This window comes from Dreissena polymorpha, chromosome 1 (assembly GCF_020536995.1).
Source record: "Dreissena polymorpha isolate Duluth1 chromosome 1, UMN_Dpol_1.0, whole genome shotgun sequence".
Classification (NCBI taxonomy): domain Eukaryota; kingdom Metazoa; phylum Mollusca; class Bivalvia; order Myida; family Dreissenidae; genus Dreissena; species Dreissena polymorpha.
The window spans coordinates 110043449-110059684 of record NC_068355.1 but is presented as its reverse complement, the minus strand read 5'-3'; the positions used below and the strand labels follow the sequence as shown (position 1 = coordinate 110059684).

Below are 16236 nucleotides of genomic sequence, written 5' to 3'. Positions count from 1 at the left end.
TTCAAACAGAAAGAAACAATTTAACTAGATGTATTGGCGCGAAAAAAACGATTACCGGAAAGGAAAGGTTTAACTCAAATCAGATCCGGATTCAAAACCGATTTTATCAATCACGGGTAGATTCGCGCTCGTTTGGATCCTTGAATCTCGAATATGTCGGATATCCATTGCAGCCCTAATAGCCAGATAACGAGCAGCCTAGTTGTTCAACGAATCACAAATGTTTCCGAACTCGGCCGATTTTACTAAAAATGTAAAGTTCTAAATAATGCACAAGTTTTTATTAAAGCCATCTAAAGAAATCTGTCTGACGATTCTTTCGAAAAACCGGAACCATTTTCGAACTGGGACATTATACGAACAAATGTTATAACCAAGTTTCAAATTTGACTTATACTCCAGCGTTAACAGGATTTTTCTTTAATTTGACCAAATAGGACCCAGTTTCAAACTCAGCTAAACTATCAATAGGTCATTTAGTCTAACCAAGGTTCATTAACATGTTTTTTTTGGTTGTTGATCATACCACTACAAAACCAAAAAATGTAGCCTCTGGAGTGTTAACAAGGCAAAATGTTGACGATGTGGGACGCACAAAAGCTCACCATTAGCATGTTGTGCACATGTGAGCTAAAAAAATCAACACTTTAATACTAGACACATTTAATATAGTCTACTGACATGCTTTAATATATATACAAAAATCAAGCATCTAAATGTGTACCTCCCATTACATAAATAAAAATCTCGACAGTATAAATATTTAAACAAAACCAATAAATACATGCATACATCTTCTGAAAAGTCTTTTTGTATGGCAATATTTATCACATGGTAAAGAAAAAAAAATTGCTGAACAAATTTCATGCAGTGTACAAACAACTCAAAGATGACAAACCATACCAGAACATTATTTACATTTAATTCAATCAATTAGTTTCCAAGAATAGAGAAAACGCGTTGCCAGAGCTGACAAGAAGACATATGATACAATAAGATTGTCATTTTGGTTAAAATTAATAAAATAATATAAAATGAAACAAAACATAATTGTATTTTACCTAGAAGATATTACCAGCATCATGTAAAAATGGGCCTTATTCCATATGCAGACAGGGCAGCTCCAGACCAGTCTGTGCATGCACAAAAATGAAAACAGGATAAAGCAGTATATTGTGTAGAAACTGTTATTGGCTTGGACAAATAGGGGGCTTCACTGATTTGTTCTACACTCTGTTAAGATTGAACATTTAAACAAGTTCAAGTTACAGTTATGGCTTAGAAATCCTAAGTTAAATCTTTAATGTGAGCTGAACACAGAAAACCGGTAGTCCAGTTGCTTCCAAATGTGTAAAGTTGAGTGTAACCATTTTTCAGTTGAGTAGAAACGTTTCACCTTACATCCACGCTTGTCTTCCATGATGCTGTAAAATAAATGACACTGATTCAATCAACAGTTAATTCTAACTTAAATTCATGACAATTATTGCGTGATAGTCATAACACTTTATGAGAAAATATTGTCTTCAGAAAACTCCCTTTCATTTTTGCAAGGACGGAAACATACACTAAAAGCCCTTTCACAGATGTAATAATTTATGCATTTCTGGCAGGGCAAAACCAGAGCTTGTTGCAGTTAACCCAGAAAAGGGGAAAAATTTGCACATACACAACTTCATAGAAAAGGGACAAAAATTTAACAATTTCAATAAGCATGATAACAACAGCATAACTATACACAACTTCATAAAAACACATAACAGTGCAAACTAGTTTTAAGGTGGTAAGTTGAAAATTTATGAGCAGTTTTTTGGACATTATTTGCAATAATCATAGTATAAGTTGAAAAGGGACAAAAATTTAACAATTTCAATAAGCATGATAACAACAGCATAATTATGTACAACTTCATATCAAAAGATGCATGTATGCATGTCTTTTCATTAAAAAGTGTATGGGTAGTAACTGGAAAAGTGTATATAGACAGACAGCCGCACAATGCCACAGATGTCAATCGTGATTCAAGTATATCCACTATACTTCTTTCTATAGGCATATAAACTATACGCCAGACAGACAGAGTCTGTTACCCACCTGTGGTGTGAGCTATACCAGACAGACAGAGTCTGTTACCATTCTGAGGAGTGAGCTATACCAGACGGACAGAGTCTGTTAGCTACTCAAGGTGCGAGCCATACCAGACAAACAAAGTCTGTAACCTACCTGAGGTGTGAGCTATACCAGACAGACAGTCTGTTACCTACCTGAGGAGTGAGATATACCAGACAGGCAGAATCTGTTACCTACCTGAAGTGTGAGCTTTACCAGATGGACAGACTCAGTTACTTTCCTGAGATGTAAGCTATACCAGACAGGCAGAGTCTGTTACCTACCTGAAGTGTGAGCTATACCAGACAGACAGACTCTGTTACTTACCTGAGATGTGAGCTATACCAGACAGGCAGACTCTGTTACCTACCAGAGGAGTGAGCTATACCAGACAGGCAGAGTATGTTACCTACCTGAGGTGTAAGCTAGACCAGACAGGCAGAGTCTGTTACCTACCTGAGGTGTGAGCTATACCAGACAGACAGAGTCTGTTACCTACTCAAGGTGTGAGCTATACCAGACAGGCAGAGTCTGTTACCTACCTGAGGAGTGAGCTATACCAGACAGGCAGAGTCTGTAACCTACCTGAGGAGTGACCTATACCAGACAGACTCTGTAACCTACCTGAGGAGTGAGCTATACCAGACAGGCAGAGTCTGTTACCTACCTGAGGTGTGAGCTATACCAGACAGACAGAGTCTGTTACCTACTCAAGGTGTGAGCTATACCAGACAGGCAGAGTCTGTTACCTACCTGAGGAGTGAGCTATACCAGACAGGCAGAGTCTGTAACCTACCTGAGGAGTGAGCTATACCAGACAGGCAGAGTCTGTTACCTACCTGAGGTGTGAGCTATACCAGACAGGCAGAGTATGTTACCTACCTGAGGGATGAGCTATACCAGATAGACAGACTCTGTTACGTACTTGAGGTGTGAGCTATACCAGACAGAAAGACTCTGTTACCTACCTGAGGAGTGAGCTATACCAGACAGGCAGAGTATGTTACCTAACAGAGGAGTGAGCTATACCAGACAGGCAGAGTCTGTTACCTACCTGGAAGTGAGCTATACCAGACAGGCAGAGTCTGTTACCTACCTGAGGAGTGAGCTATACCAGACAGGTAGTCTGTTACCTACCTGAGGAGTGAGCTATACCAGACAGGCAGAGTCTGTTACCTACCTGAGGTAGAAGCTATACCAGACAGACAGACAGACCCTGTTACGTACCCGAGGTGTGAGCTATACCAGACAGGCAGAGTATGTTCCCTACCTAAGGAGTGACCTATATCAGACCGACAGACTCTGTAACCTACCTGAGGAGTGAGCTATACCAGACAGACAGACTCTGCTATCTACCCGAGGTATGAGCTATACCAGACAGACAGACAGTCTTTTACCTACCTGAAGTGTGAGCTATAACAGACAGGCAGAGTCTGATACCTACCTGAGGAGTGAGCTATAACAGACAGGCAGAGTCTGTTACCTACCTGAGGTGTGAGCTATACCAGACAGACAGACTCTGTTACCTACCTGAGGAGTGAGCTATACTAGACTGACAGACTCTGTTACCTACCTGAGGAGTGAGCTATACCAGACAGACAGACCTTGTTACCTACCTGAGGAGCAGGCTATACCCAACAGACAGACCCTGTTACCTACCTGAGGTGTGAGCTATACCAGACAGACAGACAGACAAGAATCTGTTACCTACCTGAGGAGTGAGCTATACTAGACAGGCAGAGTCTGTAACCTACCTGACTGGTGAGCTATACCAGACAGACAGACTCTGTTACCTACCTGAGGTGTGAGCTATACCAGACAGGCAGAGTCTGTTTCCTACCTGAGGTGTGAGCTATACCAGACAGGCATGGTCTGTTACCTACCTGAGTAGTGAGCTATACCAGACAGACAGAGTCTGTTACCTACCTGAGAAGTGAGCTATACCAGACAGACAGACTCTGTTACCTACCTGAGGAGTGAGCTATACATGACAGGCAGAGTCTGTTACCTACCTGAGATGTGAGCTATACCAGAAAGGCAGAGTCTGTTACCTACCTGAGGAGTGAGCTATACCAGACAGACAGAGTCTGTTACCTACCTGAGGAGTGAGCTATTCCAGACAGGCAGAGTCTGTTACCTACCTGAGGTGTGAGCTATTCCAGACAGACATAATCTGTTACCTCCCTGAGGAGTGAGCTATACATGACAGGCAGAGTCTGTTACCTACCTGAGGTGTGAGCTATACCAGACAGGCAGAGTCTGTTACCTACCAGAGGAGTGAGCTATACCAGACAGGCAGAGTCTGTTACCTACCTGGAAGTGAGCTATACCAGACAAGCAGAGGCTGTTACCTACCTGAGGAGTGAGCTATACCAGACAGACAGACTCTGTTAACTACCCGAGAAGTGAGCTATACCAGACAGGCAGAGTCTGCTACCTACCTGAGGTATGAGCTTTACCAGATAGACAGACAGACTCTGTTACATACCCAAGGTGTGAGCTATACCAGACAGGCAGAGTATGTTACCTACCTGAGGTGTAACCTATATCAGACAGACAGACAGATAGACTCTGTTACATACCTGAGGAGTAAGCTATACCAGACAGACAGACAGACTCTGTTACCTACAGGAGTTGTGAGCTATACCAGACAGACAGACAGACAGACTCTGTTACCTACCTGAGATGTGAGCTATACCAGACAGACAGACTCTGTTACCTACCTGAGGTGTGAGCTATACCAGACTGACAGACTCTGCTACCTACCCGAGGTGTGAGCTATACCAGACAGACAGACAGTCTTTTACCTACCTGAGGTGTGAGCTATACCAGACAGGCAGAGTCTGTTACCTACCTGAATAGTGAGCTATACCAGACAGACAGACTATGTTACCTACCCGAGGAGTGAGCTATACCAGACAGACAGACTCTGTTACCTACCTGAGGAGTGAGCATACCAGACAGACAGACACTGTTACCTACCTGAGGTGTGAGCTATACCAGACAGACAGACTATGTTACCTACCTGAGGAGTGAGCTATACCAGACAGACAGACTCTGTTACCTACCTGAGGTGTGAGCTTTACCAAACAGACAGACAGACTCTGTTACCTACATGAGGAGTGAGCTATACAAGACAGACAGACTATGGTACCTACCTGAGGAGTGAGCTATACCAAACAGGCAGAGTCTGTTACCTACCTGGGGTGTGAGCTATACCAGACAGACTCTTTTACCTACCTGAGGTGTGAGCTATACCTGACAGACAGACAGTCTGTTACCTACCTGAGGAGTGAGCTATACCAGACAGGCAGAGTCTGTTACCTATCTGAGGAGTGGGCTATACCAGACAGGCTGAGTCTGTTACGTACCTGAGGAGTGAGCAATACCAGACAGGCAGAGTCTGTTACCTACCTGAGGAGTGAGCCATACCAGACAGGCATAGTATGTTACCTACCTGAGGTGTGAGATATATCAGACAGACAGACTCTGTTATCTACCTGAGGTGTGAGCTATACCAGACAGACAGACTCTGTTACCTACCTGAGGAGTGAGCTATACCAGACAGGCAGACTCTGTTACCTACCTGAGGTGTGAGCTATACCAGACAGAAAGACTCTGTTACCTACCTGAGGAGTGGGCTTTACCAGACAGGCAGAGTCTGTTACCTACCTAAGGTGTAAGCTATACCAGACAGGCAGAGTCTGTTACGTACCCGAGGTGTGAATCCCTTCAACTTGAGTCTCTCCGTCTCCTGACGCAAGAAGCCTTCATACTCTTCCTCCTCAACTCGTTCTCGTTCCAGCTCTCGAAGTTCTCGCAGTTTGGACTCCTCTTCCTGCACCTTACGACTTGTTAACTGGAATATTGCATTTATAAAATTGGGTGTGGAAACAATATATTTTTTTGCAAAAATGGCATTCTGCTGTTCTAAAATATATTAAAATATAAAAAGCACAAATGCAAACTTAAAACTTTTTTATTAAACAACATTTTCAAGAACATTTTTATTTTCAGGTAAACATAACAGTACACTCAATATAAACATTACAAACCTTGAAATAAATTTTAATTGTATTTTTTTATGTTTTGTAAACAGCAACAAAAACTGCTTAGCAAGTTAGGACAATATTTGCCTACCAAATGCAGGCAATCAAAGACAAACAGAAAAATTATGCTGTAATAGGCATGATGATTGTATAAAAACCAAATGTTATCCACCTGTTGTTTTAGATCAAGTTTGAGCTGCTCTTTATCTGCCTCTTTTTTCTGGAAGTCCCTCCGAGTGAGTTGATTGGCTATCTCCAGTTCCCGTACCAACTGCTCGCGATGTTTCAGTGATTCTTCCTGCCGGGCTTTGATTTCCTCGCGACGATCTTCAATTTGCTCACTGCGTCCTTCCAGCACCTGATTTCAATTGTATTTCTTATCATAAAACCTGTCTTGTCACTGAACAATATCTTAGTACAATAAGACCAGAGTAGAAAATCTTGCCCAGATTAGTAGAAAATGTTAAAGTCTGTTTTAATTGGATCAGCTTAAGCTGACTTTTTACATACTGCAAGAAATTGTTCAAAACAGCATGTTAATGATAATAGAAGCTATTGAAAACATACGCGTTAGATTGTTCATGTGTTTTTTTTGCCCTATTTTACAGGGGATATTCGGCTCAATTCCAAATAACAACTGGAGCTTTGTCACAGAATATTTTGCATGTTGTCTTCACAATAAACAGCGGACACCATGCTCAATGTTTAAAACGCACTATGTGACCCCGTGACCTGGTTTTTGACCCTGCATTGCCCATGTTCGAATTCGACCTACACATCATCTAGATACAACTTATGACCAAGTGTGGTGAAGATCGGATGAAAACTACTTGAATTAGAGAGCAGACACCATGCTGAATGTGTAAAAGGTACTAAGTGACCCAGTGACCTAGTTTTTGACCCGGCATGACATATATGCGAACTTGACCTAGACATCATCTAGATACAACTTCTGACCAAGTTTGGTGAAGAGCAGATGAAAACTACTTGAATTAGAAAGCGGACACCATGCTCAATGTTTAAAATGCACAAAGTGACCCCGTGACCTAGTTTTTGAGCTGCCATAAACCATGTTCAAACATGGCCTAGACATCATCTAGATACAACTTCTGACCAAGTTTAGTGAAGCTCTGATGAGAATTTCTTGAATAAGAGAGTGGACAACATGCTTAATGTTTGAAAAGCACTAAGTGACCCCATGACCTAGTTTTTGACCTGGCAAGGCCCATGTTCGAACTTGGCCTAGACATCATGTAGATACAACTTCTGACCAAGTTTAGTGAAGATCAGATGAAAACTGCTTGAATTAGAGAGCGGACACAGACCGACCAACAGACAGACCGACTGACAGACAAGCTCAATCCTACATACCCCCCTAAACTTCGTTTAATTTGGGTATAAAAAGTATAAATTTTTCCCCATAATTTGCACAAAAATCCCAATCTGCAAAAAACCTAATAACATCTGTTGTTATGCTTTAAAAAAAGGGTAGTCTGATCTGGTCTCATACAGGTTTAAGACTTATCTTCAAACTGGATATTCGGCATTATTCGTCTTCCCGATTTTCTCAGTGATGTTTGGTTGTTATTATATTTGCAGTGAAATTCAAGAGTTTTGTGATTTGGCTGAATGGAAAACAAATATGTCCCACAATTCGAAATATGCCTGGAAAAAGACTTCTATGCAAAAACCTGACCAACGTGTCACTAAACAAGCAAACATTGTCTACAAGTCCTCCTATTGTTAATGATAGTCATTCAATAACTAGTGACTGTATTGCATTGTCATACTTGAAACTCAAAAGCAAATTGCTGACTGATGTTTAATATGTTGATACCAGTAGTCCTTTTCCGAAGAAGGCAAAGTGCCTCCTTCTAATTAAATGGTGCCTGATGCTTGATGTTAGTTTTCTTTGCCAAAATATGAGGCCAGCCAGGTTTACATGGTTGTACTACATGTATAGTGCTGCCATTTAAAGGCTACTGCAAACTGTGTGAACTGTTTGCCAGCACAGACACATCAAATGTGTTCATTTCTGGGACCAATTTTATAATCCCTATTTCCAAAGCCATGGGCTATCTTCCCCCAAAACTGTTGACAATATATATACTATATATATTTTGGACAACTACATCAATTTTAAAATAGTATTATGAATCAATAAAGACTTAAGCCAGATTTTCTTAAACCAGGCTATTTGTGTGAGAAATTGTGGCTTGGCTTTCAACCAAATGTCAGTGTTGTATCTGTGTTAATACCTGTTTTCAACAATTTTTACTGCCACTCTTTCTTTGTTTTAACATATTTATGAAAAATTTACCCTGGGCTGATATTCATAAACCATCTTTTGACAAGGGACAAAATTGTCACAAAACCAGGTTTTCATTGTGAAAAAAAATCTGATAGAAAACTCAAACTGAACTTTTGAAATGAACAAACAAAATTAACCCCCTTTGTAAGTTTGTTTTTAAAAAAAAATCTATTTTTAGTCGTGGCGACCGTGGAGATATTGACGTGATTCTTTCGTGCGACACACCGTCCCATGATGGTGAACAAATGTGCCAAATGATTTTAAAATCTCACAATGAATGACATAGTTATGGCCAGGACAAGCTCATTTATGGCCATTTTTTACCTTTGAACTCAAAGTGTGACCTTGACCTTGGAGATATCGACGTAATTATTTCGCGCGACACACCGTCCAATGATGGTGAACAAATGTGCCAAATGATTTTAAAATCTGACAATGAACGACATAGTTATGGCCCGGACAAGCTTGTTCCGCCCGCCAGCCAGCCAGCCCGCCCGCATTCGCCAATCTAATAACCAGTTTTTTCCTTCGGAAAACCTGGTTAAAAATTGTAACTTAAATCATACTAATGTGAAAATTTTAGAAAAGATATTGTAAGTGAAATTAAAAAAATTCAGAAGAAAATCTTAATCATTTTAACAAGCATTAATTATTGTAAAACTTTTTTTAGTACAACCACCTTGAGGATCACTATCACTACCAGTATATATAATTGACCCTATGTTGTATTGCTTAAAAATCTGAAGACGAATCTATTACCCTAAGACCAGCTTAAGCATTGATTCCATATTTACTTATATACTGCTAAGTGCTTACTTAGTATTAACATGTTTATGATGTACATGATCAACAAAATTAAATGCTCACAGAAAACAGGGTTAGCACATGATATAATTATATTCATCCCATTTGAATAAATGTTATAATACCCATATTATAAGTACAGAATGATTGAATATCAACCTTGATAAAGGCAGATTGACATAATGTTGTTAATTCATACTTTGAATCTATTTTTTTTTTAATAAAGACATAAAAGTGTGAACATTATGAGATCAATAGTCCACCAAGTCCGTGTAAAATATTCAGACAAGTCTGTTTGTTGGGCACAAACAGCTCACTAGCTTTACAACTTGATCTGTGTTTAACATAGACAGTGTGTCCCCAGTATCTACAGCTAGTGTTACCGGTACCTCTTTCATGAGTCGTTCCCGGGCTCGTCTCTCCTTCTCCCACTCTGATTCCCTCTTCTGCCACATTCTGGCAGCCTCATCTCTGAAGAAACAGACGCATGCATTACAACATTCACTACAAAAACCTCAGATTATGTTAATATCCCATTCATTTTTAAACTGTATCTAACATTAAACTTTGTATGCACAAAGAAATTCTCCAGTTTTTTTACTGGCATTTTTTCACCAGATTAAATACAATCATCTGTCTACTGGATCATTCAAACTTACATGTAACTTTAATGCAAATAAATAACAATTTGAACAAAATTTAGAGGGGTAAAGTCTTAATATCCATACTTCCCTCCAGACCTACCAGCAGATAAAATTAATACCCCTTGCATTGCTTAGACTTATATTTTGTGCAGTCTACCATATTAAGACATGATATTGTTTCATCACATACCGTATAGATTGCAAAAATTAAGCTTTTCTGACATTAGGTGGGAAAAAAAACAGTGTTAGAATAAATATTACCCCTATACTTAAAGAAAATTCAATTTCGTATTCATTTATTTTTGGTCACAAATAATTTTTACTAAAACAATGCAGACATTGACCTAGGATCTTTTGTCTGTTGCCTCAGACTTTCTTACTTACTGGTATAGAAGATCTAATTCAGCTTCCCTGGCTTTCTCAACTTTAATCTGTTCTTCCACAACCTGAAAAGTTGCAAAATTCATGTGAAGACCAGAGCAAAGGTAAAAAATCTACAATAGTACCAGCTTAAAATGCTAGTTACTGTAGATTCTTGTATTTTTGTTGACATTACATTTTGTTAATTCATGAAATCAGGCATTTTTGTTAGATCATAAATTCTGATTTTTTTTTTCAAGTGCTTGATATAGGCCTTTGATCTTGAATGTTTGTTGGACTATTGATTTAATGGACCTACGATAATCCACAAAAAAATAGTGTCAGATACAAAAATTGGTTACACAGTATTGACAGCAAAACACATGGATTAGATAACATTTCAGGACTGATTGCTCTGTCTTACACAGAATTCATTAGAAGTTCAAGTTTATTCCATCTTTGTGGTTTGAACAAACAGATTTTTAACCCGAGCTGTTTTGTTTTTTATGTAAACTTTAAGAACATGACACAAATAGAGAAAATTTCCATTGTCTGGCAAAATTGTCAGCCACAATTCCTCCATTTTTTATGATGGCAGCTATGGTACCTTCTTCATCCATGAGGCATCTGCCTTGGCTTTCTCCCTGCGAGCTGTGTGGACCTGCTTCAACTCCTCCTCCTTCTCCACCAGCGCCTCCAAGATCTTGCGATCCAACTCCTGCAAGACATCAGAAATGGGCAAGTAAGTTTTAATTTTAGCATTGCTGAAAAATTGACATACTGATTAAGATTTTTGAAAATCTAATCATTTTAGGGATACTTGATACAGTGGAAACCCTCTAAACCGGACATCTTTGGGACCAAGAGGAAATTCCGGTTTAGAGAAGATACCGGTTTAGAGGGGACATTGTCTATTTTACTTTCAGAAGCTCAATTACATAGCTGATGTGGAAAAAACACTTTCAGCAAAATTTAATACTTTATTTACATATAACATTTATTGATACTGCATCACATAAGAACAACACATGTCACTTAATCTATTGATTCGAAAGCAATATCATTCAGTCTCAGCAATATCAACATAAAACAAACAGTGCAACCTGAAAAACAAACAATTTTACACATTGACTTAGCCCTTACAATACAGAACAAGTCCCATACAAGTTCGTTGATGTTTCTAAATTTAATTTCATTGTTAAACCAACTTTTGTTTGGTGAAGAGTTTTCCCAATGAGATTTTTACGCAGACTTTTTTCGCACGATATTCCCGATCGTCGACTTTCCTACCCTATATTCCTCTGACAGCATCTTGAGGGTAGGTTTAGGGAACATCTCTGACTCTTTTATCAATTTGATTTTGTCTACTAGAGACAATTCCACGCGCCTTCACTTAGAAGGAGGTTCGGACATTTTTAGTCTTAGTTATCTTAATTACCAATTTGAAAATCTAAATGAATATCTAAATGCAACTGCTTCAAGAACTCTGCAAATCACCATTTTATATGACACTAAATAAGAATTTGTAACAAACTACACAAAATATAATAGCATTAAGATGATTAAAATTTAACACGGCTTCCTACATCAACAACAAAACACACTAAAGAACTCTATGTTTGTTATCAGTAATTATAATCAGTTTTATCACCGATATTGATCGATATATACATCACAGGACAAGCATCTTTAAATTGGTTTGCAAATTTTACAGTTTACAAATTTTCGACCACCTTTATTAATTTCACGCGTCTTTTAACCGCTATTCACAACTTTTCGACACTAGGTCTGATGTGCGATAAACCGGCCCTGAGCGGTTTAGAGGGGTACAATTACATATGGAATGACCCAATTTTGATCCAAAGAATGACCGGTATTCGGAATTGAGGGGATTCCGGTCTCGAGGAGATATTTTACGCATGGTATTATAGGGAAAAAAATGGGACCGGACAATTTGTCCGGTTTAGAGAGGATTCCGGTATAAAGAGGATCCGGTTTAGAGGGTTTCCACTGTAGAAAGAAAGCTATGGCAAATAAGAATGTTTTACAACTACAAACAATATTTCAAAATTAAAACAAGGGATCCGCATAACGGGTGCCACACTCGGCTGCGAAAGCTTGTCAGATTTTATTTTTTTTATTTTTTAGAGGTCACAGTGACCTTGACCTTTGACCTAGTGACCCTAAATGGGTGTGGCGTGTAGAACTCATCAAGGTGCATCTACATATGAAGTTTCAAAGTTGTAGGTGGAAGCACTTTGATTTTAGAGGCAATGTTAAGGTTTTTGTTAAAGTTTTATATTAGAGGTCACAGTGACCATGACCTTTGACCTAGTGACCCAAAAATGGGTGTGGTGTGTAGAACTCATCAAGGTGCACCTACATATGAAGTTTCAAAGTTGTAGGTGGAAGCACTTTGATTTTAGAGCCTATGTTAAAGTTTGATATTAGAGGTCACAGTGACCTTGACCTTTGACCTAGTGACCCAAAAATGGGTGTGGCGCGTAGAACTCATCAAGGTGCATCTTTATATGAAGTTTCAAAGTTGTAGGTGGAAGCACTTTGATTTTAGAGCCAATGTTAAGGTTTTAGCACGACGCCTACGGCGGACGAGCTCGCTATGACAATAGCTCGGGTTTTCTCCAAAAACAGCCTTGCTAAATATGACCAGGTCTGGAAAGAGTTAGAACTGTAATTTAAAATTGCAAATACCCCCACAATGGCTCATTTCAAGCAGGTGTCCAACTTTTAGCACAACAAATCTGACAATAGTTTCGTTATGATACACAGAAAACTGTTCTACAAACAATGTATACATTCATGTACAGTGATGTTAGTATCCAAACTTTCAGAGGCACCTTAATCAGCAAAATCATGCAGCATAGTATGAACAACATAAACCTGAAGTTTGCTGATACAAAAAAGAGAGACATGTTAACAATAAAAATACAAATGCACAATAATGTATACATAATTTGCCTAAGTTCATGGAAACATAACTTTAAAAATATCACAAAGTAAAGTGATGTGCCTTAACATTGTATAAACAAAATGTCTGTTAGGGTTCATGTTTATAAATAGAAAACTGATAGACAAGTTCACATAACAAAGTATGCATGTACAATGTGACAGACCAACTGACAGACTGACCAACCAACCGATTCCAGTATACCCCCACAGACTTCATTTGTAGGGGTATAATAAGGAATGAATACTGTCCCACTATGGCTATTAAGGTAAAATCTACTACTGGCACAGAGAAACACAGAAAAATACAATAAACTTACAAGTTCCTCCTGTACTTGTTTTGAATGTCTTCTCATCTGGGCAATATGCTGTCGAAGGAGAACCCGCCTGGAAGGAAACCAAAACTAATAGGTAAAAGCCTCCAGTAAGACTAAAAAAGACAGTCTCAGCAAGAATTTTATGAAAATGCTAGGAACAGATTATTAACTGCACACATTTAAAACATTTTCAAGACTTCATATGGAACTAAATGTCATGTTACAAACCCTTTTCATCTTAACCTTTGACCAGAAAATTAATAGGCATCTTTCTTTCCTCACAAATTTGAAATTTTCTTAATGCCTAATTGCTTGATTATTTTCATTTTCTTGATTACGCAATTTATGACGTATCTAGTGTGACGTCATTTCTCAGACAAAACATTCTATCTAGTTTCTCTCAGGATTTTAGGGACAATTTTGACGTGGTGGTTTAAACACTAAACAGTATTTTTTTTAAATATTTTAAAGCATCAAACGAATTATAAACGTTTTTCGGATTGTGTGTTTGTCATTCATGAGTAAACTTCAATAGGAATAAAATAATTCGCTACGATAGGATTACGATTTCGTAAATCGGGTTTTGGGTCAGAATGGTTAGCATTTGATACAAACGCTATCAAAAAATAGTGTGGTTTAAAATACATTTCGATAATAGAGATGGAAAAACAGAAATGGATTTCGACGAAGGGATGGAATAACAGAAAACGGATATGTATATCTTTGTAAATTTATTGTTATAAGCAATGGATTAAAGTTGTCATTAATGTTAATAAAAATAAAATCACATTCTCGATTCGTTTGTTATTTTTTTCTCATATTTTCAATAGGAAAGTATTAAAAGGAACAGTTTAATGTGGAACTATTTTTACGTGACACAATCGGTAGTTATTCGGTCGTCATGAATGTAGGAGGCCTACTACACACTAGATACGTCGGCCCGAAAAAGGAAAATAGGGCTCGCTAAAGCTCGCCCTATTTTCTTTTTCTAAGCCTCACCGGATAAACTTTCTCCATCTCGGCACCAACCAAGTATTCTCTATATTCTAGATGATTGTAAGTCAAAGCATTCGCTAGATATGTTGCAGACTTTAAAGCCCTTATCACCTTGACCTTTTGACCCCAAAATCACTTTCAACAAAAATACCATTAAATCATTTTGGATAATAGTTGTTCAAAGCGTTTTCTATAAATACGGCTGAAAGAAATGGTCTACAGACCAACCATCCATTCATGGACAGTAACTGTTGCAAAGCAATATACCCCCATATCTTCAAAGGTGTGCTTTATTATAGCTGATTGGGCAGATTTGAAACAAAAATAATATGGTTCATGTAGGTTGGCAACCCCAGCTTCGAAGGTTTGTTTTAAATCTAGAACATGCCAAAGTAGGTCTTTATGTTTAAAGAGACAGAAAAACTCAAAAACAACAAATATTCTTTAAATATTTTGTAAAAGAAAGTTAACCCATACAAATCAGCATTCCTAATAGCAATAGGCAAATTTTCAACACTAGATAAGGTTCGGTGACATAGATTTAACAAAATTATTGTTTTTAATTTTTATTAGACAATATATTGCATGTGAATTTTCTAAGAAAATTTACAAGCCAACCTGAGCTTGGCCGAAGCCACTCTCGCTCGTTGATGCTCAGATATCCTAAAGGAAATTTCCCATGGAATACATTGTGATACAAAAAATAAAAACAAGCATTTTGTATACAGTTATATCAATACCAGATCTAGTGTTGAAAATATCTATGTTACCATACCACATCTAGCATTGAAATTATGGCTATTGCTATAAAGAACTCTGATCTTTTATTGGTTGACCGAATATTTTACGAAGTATTGGAAAACCAAATGGATGTGTACCCAAAGTCCTGTTTCTTGCGTGCCAGCTCCATTTGCTTCCTCTGTTCCTCCAGGCCCTCCAGCTCCCACTGCTGCCTCTCCAACTCCTCCTCCTCCTTCCTCAACAACTCCGCCTGAAATAGAGCCAGATATATAGTGGGAGAAATATACAAGTGGGATATATAAAGTAGTTGGAGATATGTGGTAGTTGGAGATATATAGTAGTGGGAGATATAATTATGGTAGTGGGAGATACTGGTGATATAGTAGTGGGACATATATACTTGTGGGAGTATATAGTGGTGGACAAGATAGCTTTACCGATCGCCAAAATTGCATTTGGCGATTACAATTCCTGGTTGGCATTACAAAATAAGATTTTCATGAACTTGGCGATTTAAAAAATGGATCCTCTGATTTTCAAAATCACTCTCTAAATTCCTGTTTTCATGCCGTATTTAACAAACTGATGTTCACTGTCCAATTGGTTTACGAGGAAAGTAAAGACGGCGTCCGGCATCATCATCACACCTATTTACTGCAAACAATTACTGCAAAATTTGTTGTAAATAACTGTTACTTATGAAAAGTTAAAGGAAAATTGTGCGCATTTATTTACTGATGGCAAGTAAGTTGTGAAGACAATAGCCGATAACAATTTTTTGCGGTAACAGTTTAATAAAAGTACATAAATATGTCATCATGTCTGTTTAAAGAACTTATTTACAATGCTTTTCTACAGCACATAATTAGAAAGTATTGACTCATTTAAACTATACAAAAAATGCGTCGATTTGCGACTAATATATTGCAGTACATGTA

General features: G+C 38.2%; 1 protein-coding gene across 3 annotated transcripts in view; it reads right to left on the bottom strand.

Annotated features, from left to right (window-relative positions):
- Positions 1-906: 906 nt before the first annotated feature.
- The window catches only part of LOC127843822 (trichoplein keratin filament-binding protein-like), a 43535-nt gene continuing 28205 nt past the window's right edge, over positions 907-16236 (bottom strand). For all 3 annotated transcript variants that reach the window (XM_052373672.1, XM_052373682.1, XM_052373691.1), the window contains 8 exons: positions 15436-15548; positions 13565-13631; positions 10885-10995; positions 10302-10363; positions 9663-9744; positions 6331-6516; positions 5825-5968; positions 907-1424 (listed from right to left, as the gene is read on the bottom strand). In XM_052373672.1, coding sequence (XP_052229632.1) covers positions 1398-1424; positions 5825-5968; positions 6331-6516; positions 9663-9744; positions 10302-10363; positions 10885-10995; positions 13565-13631; positions 15436-15548 — 792 coding nt within the window. In that variant the 3' untranslated portion in view covers positions 907-1397. The remainder of the gene's footprint in view (positions 1425-5824; positions 5969-6330; positions 6517-9662; positions 9745-10301; positions 10364-10884; positions 10996-13564; positions 13632-15435; positions 15549-16236) is intronic.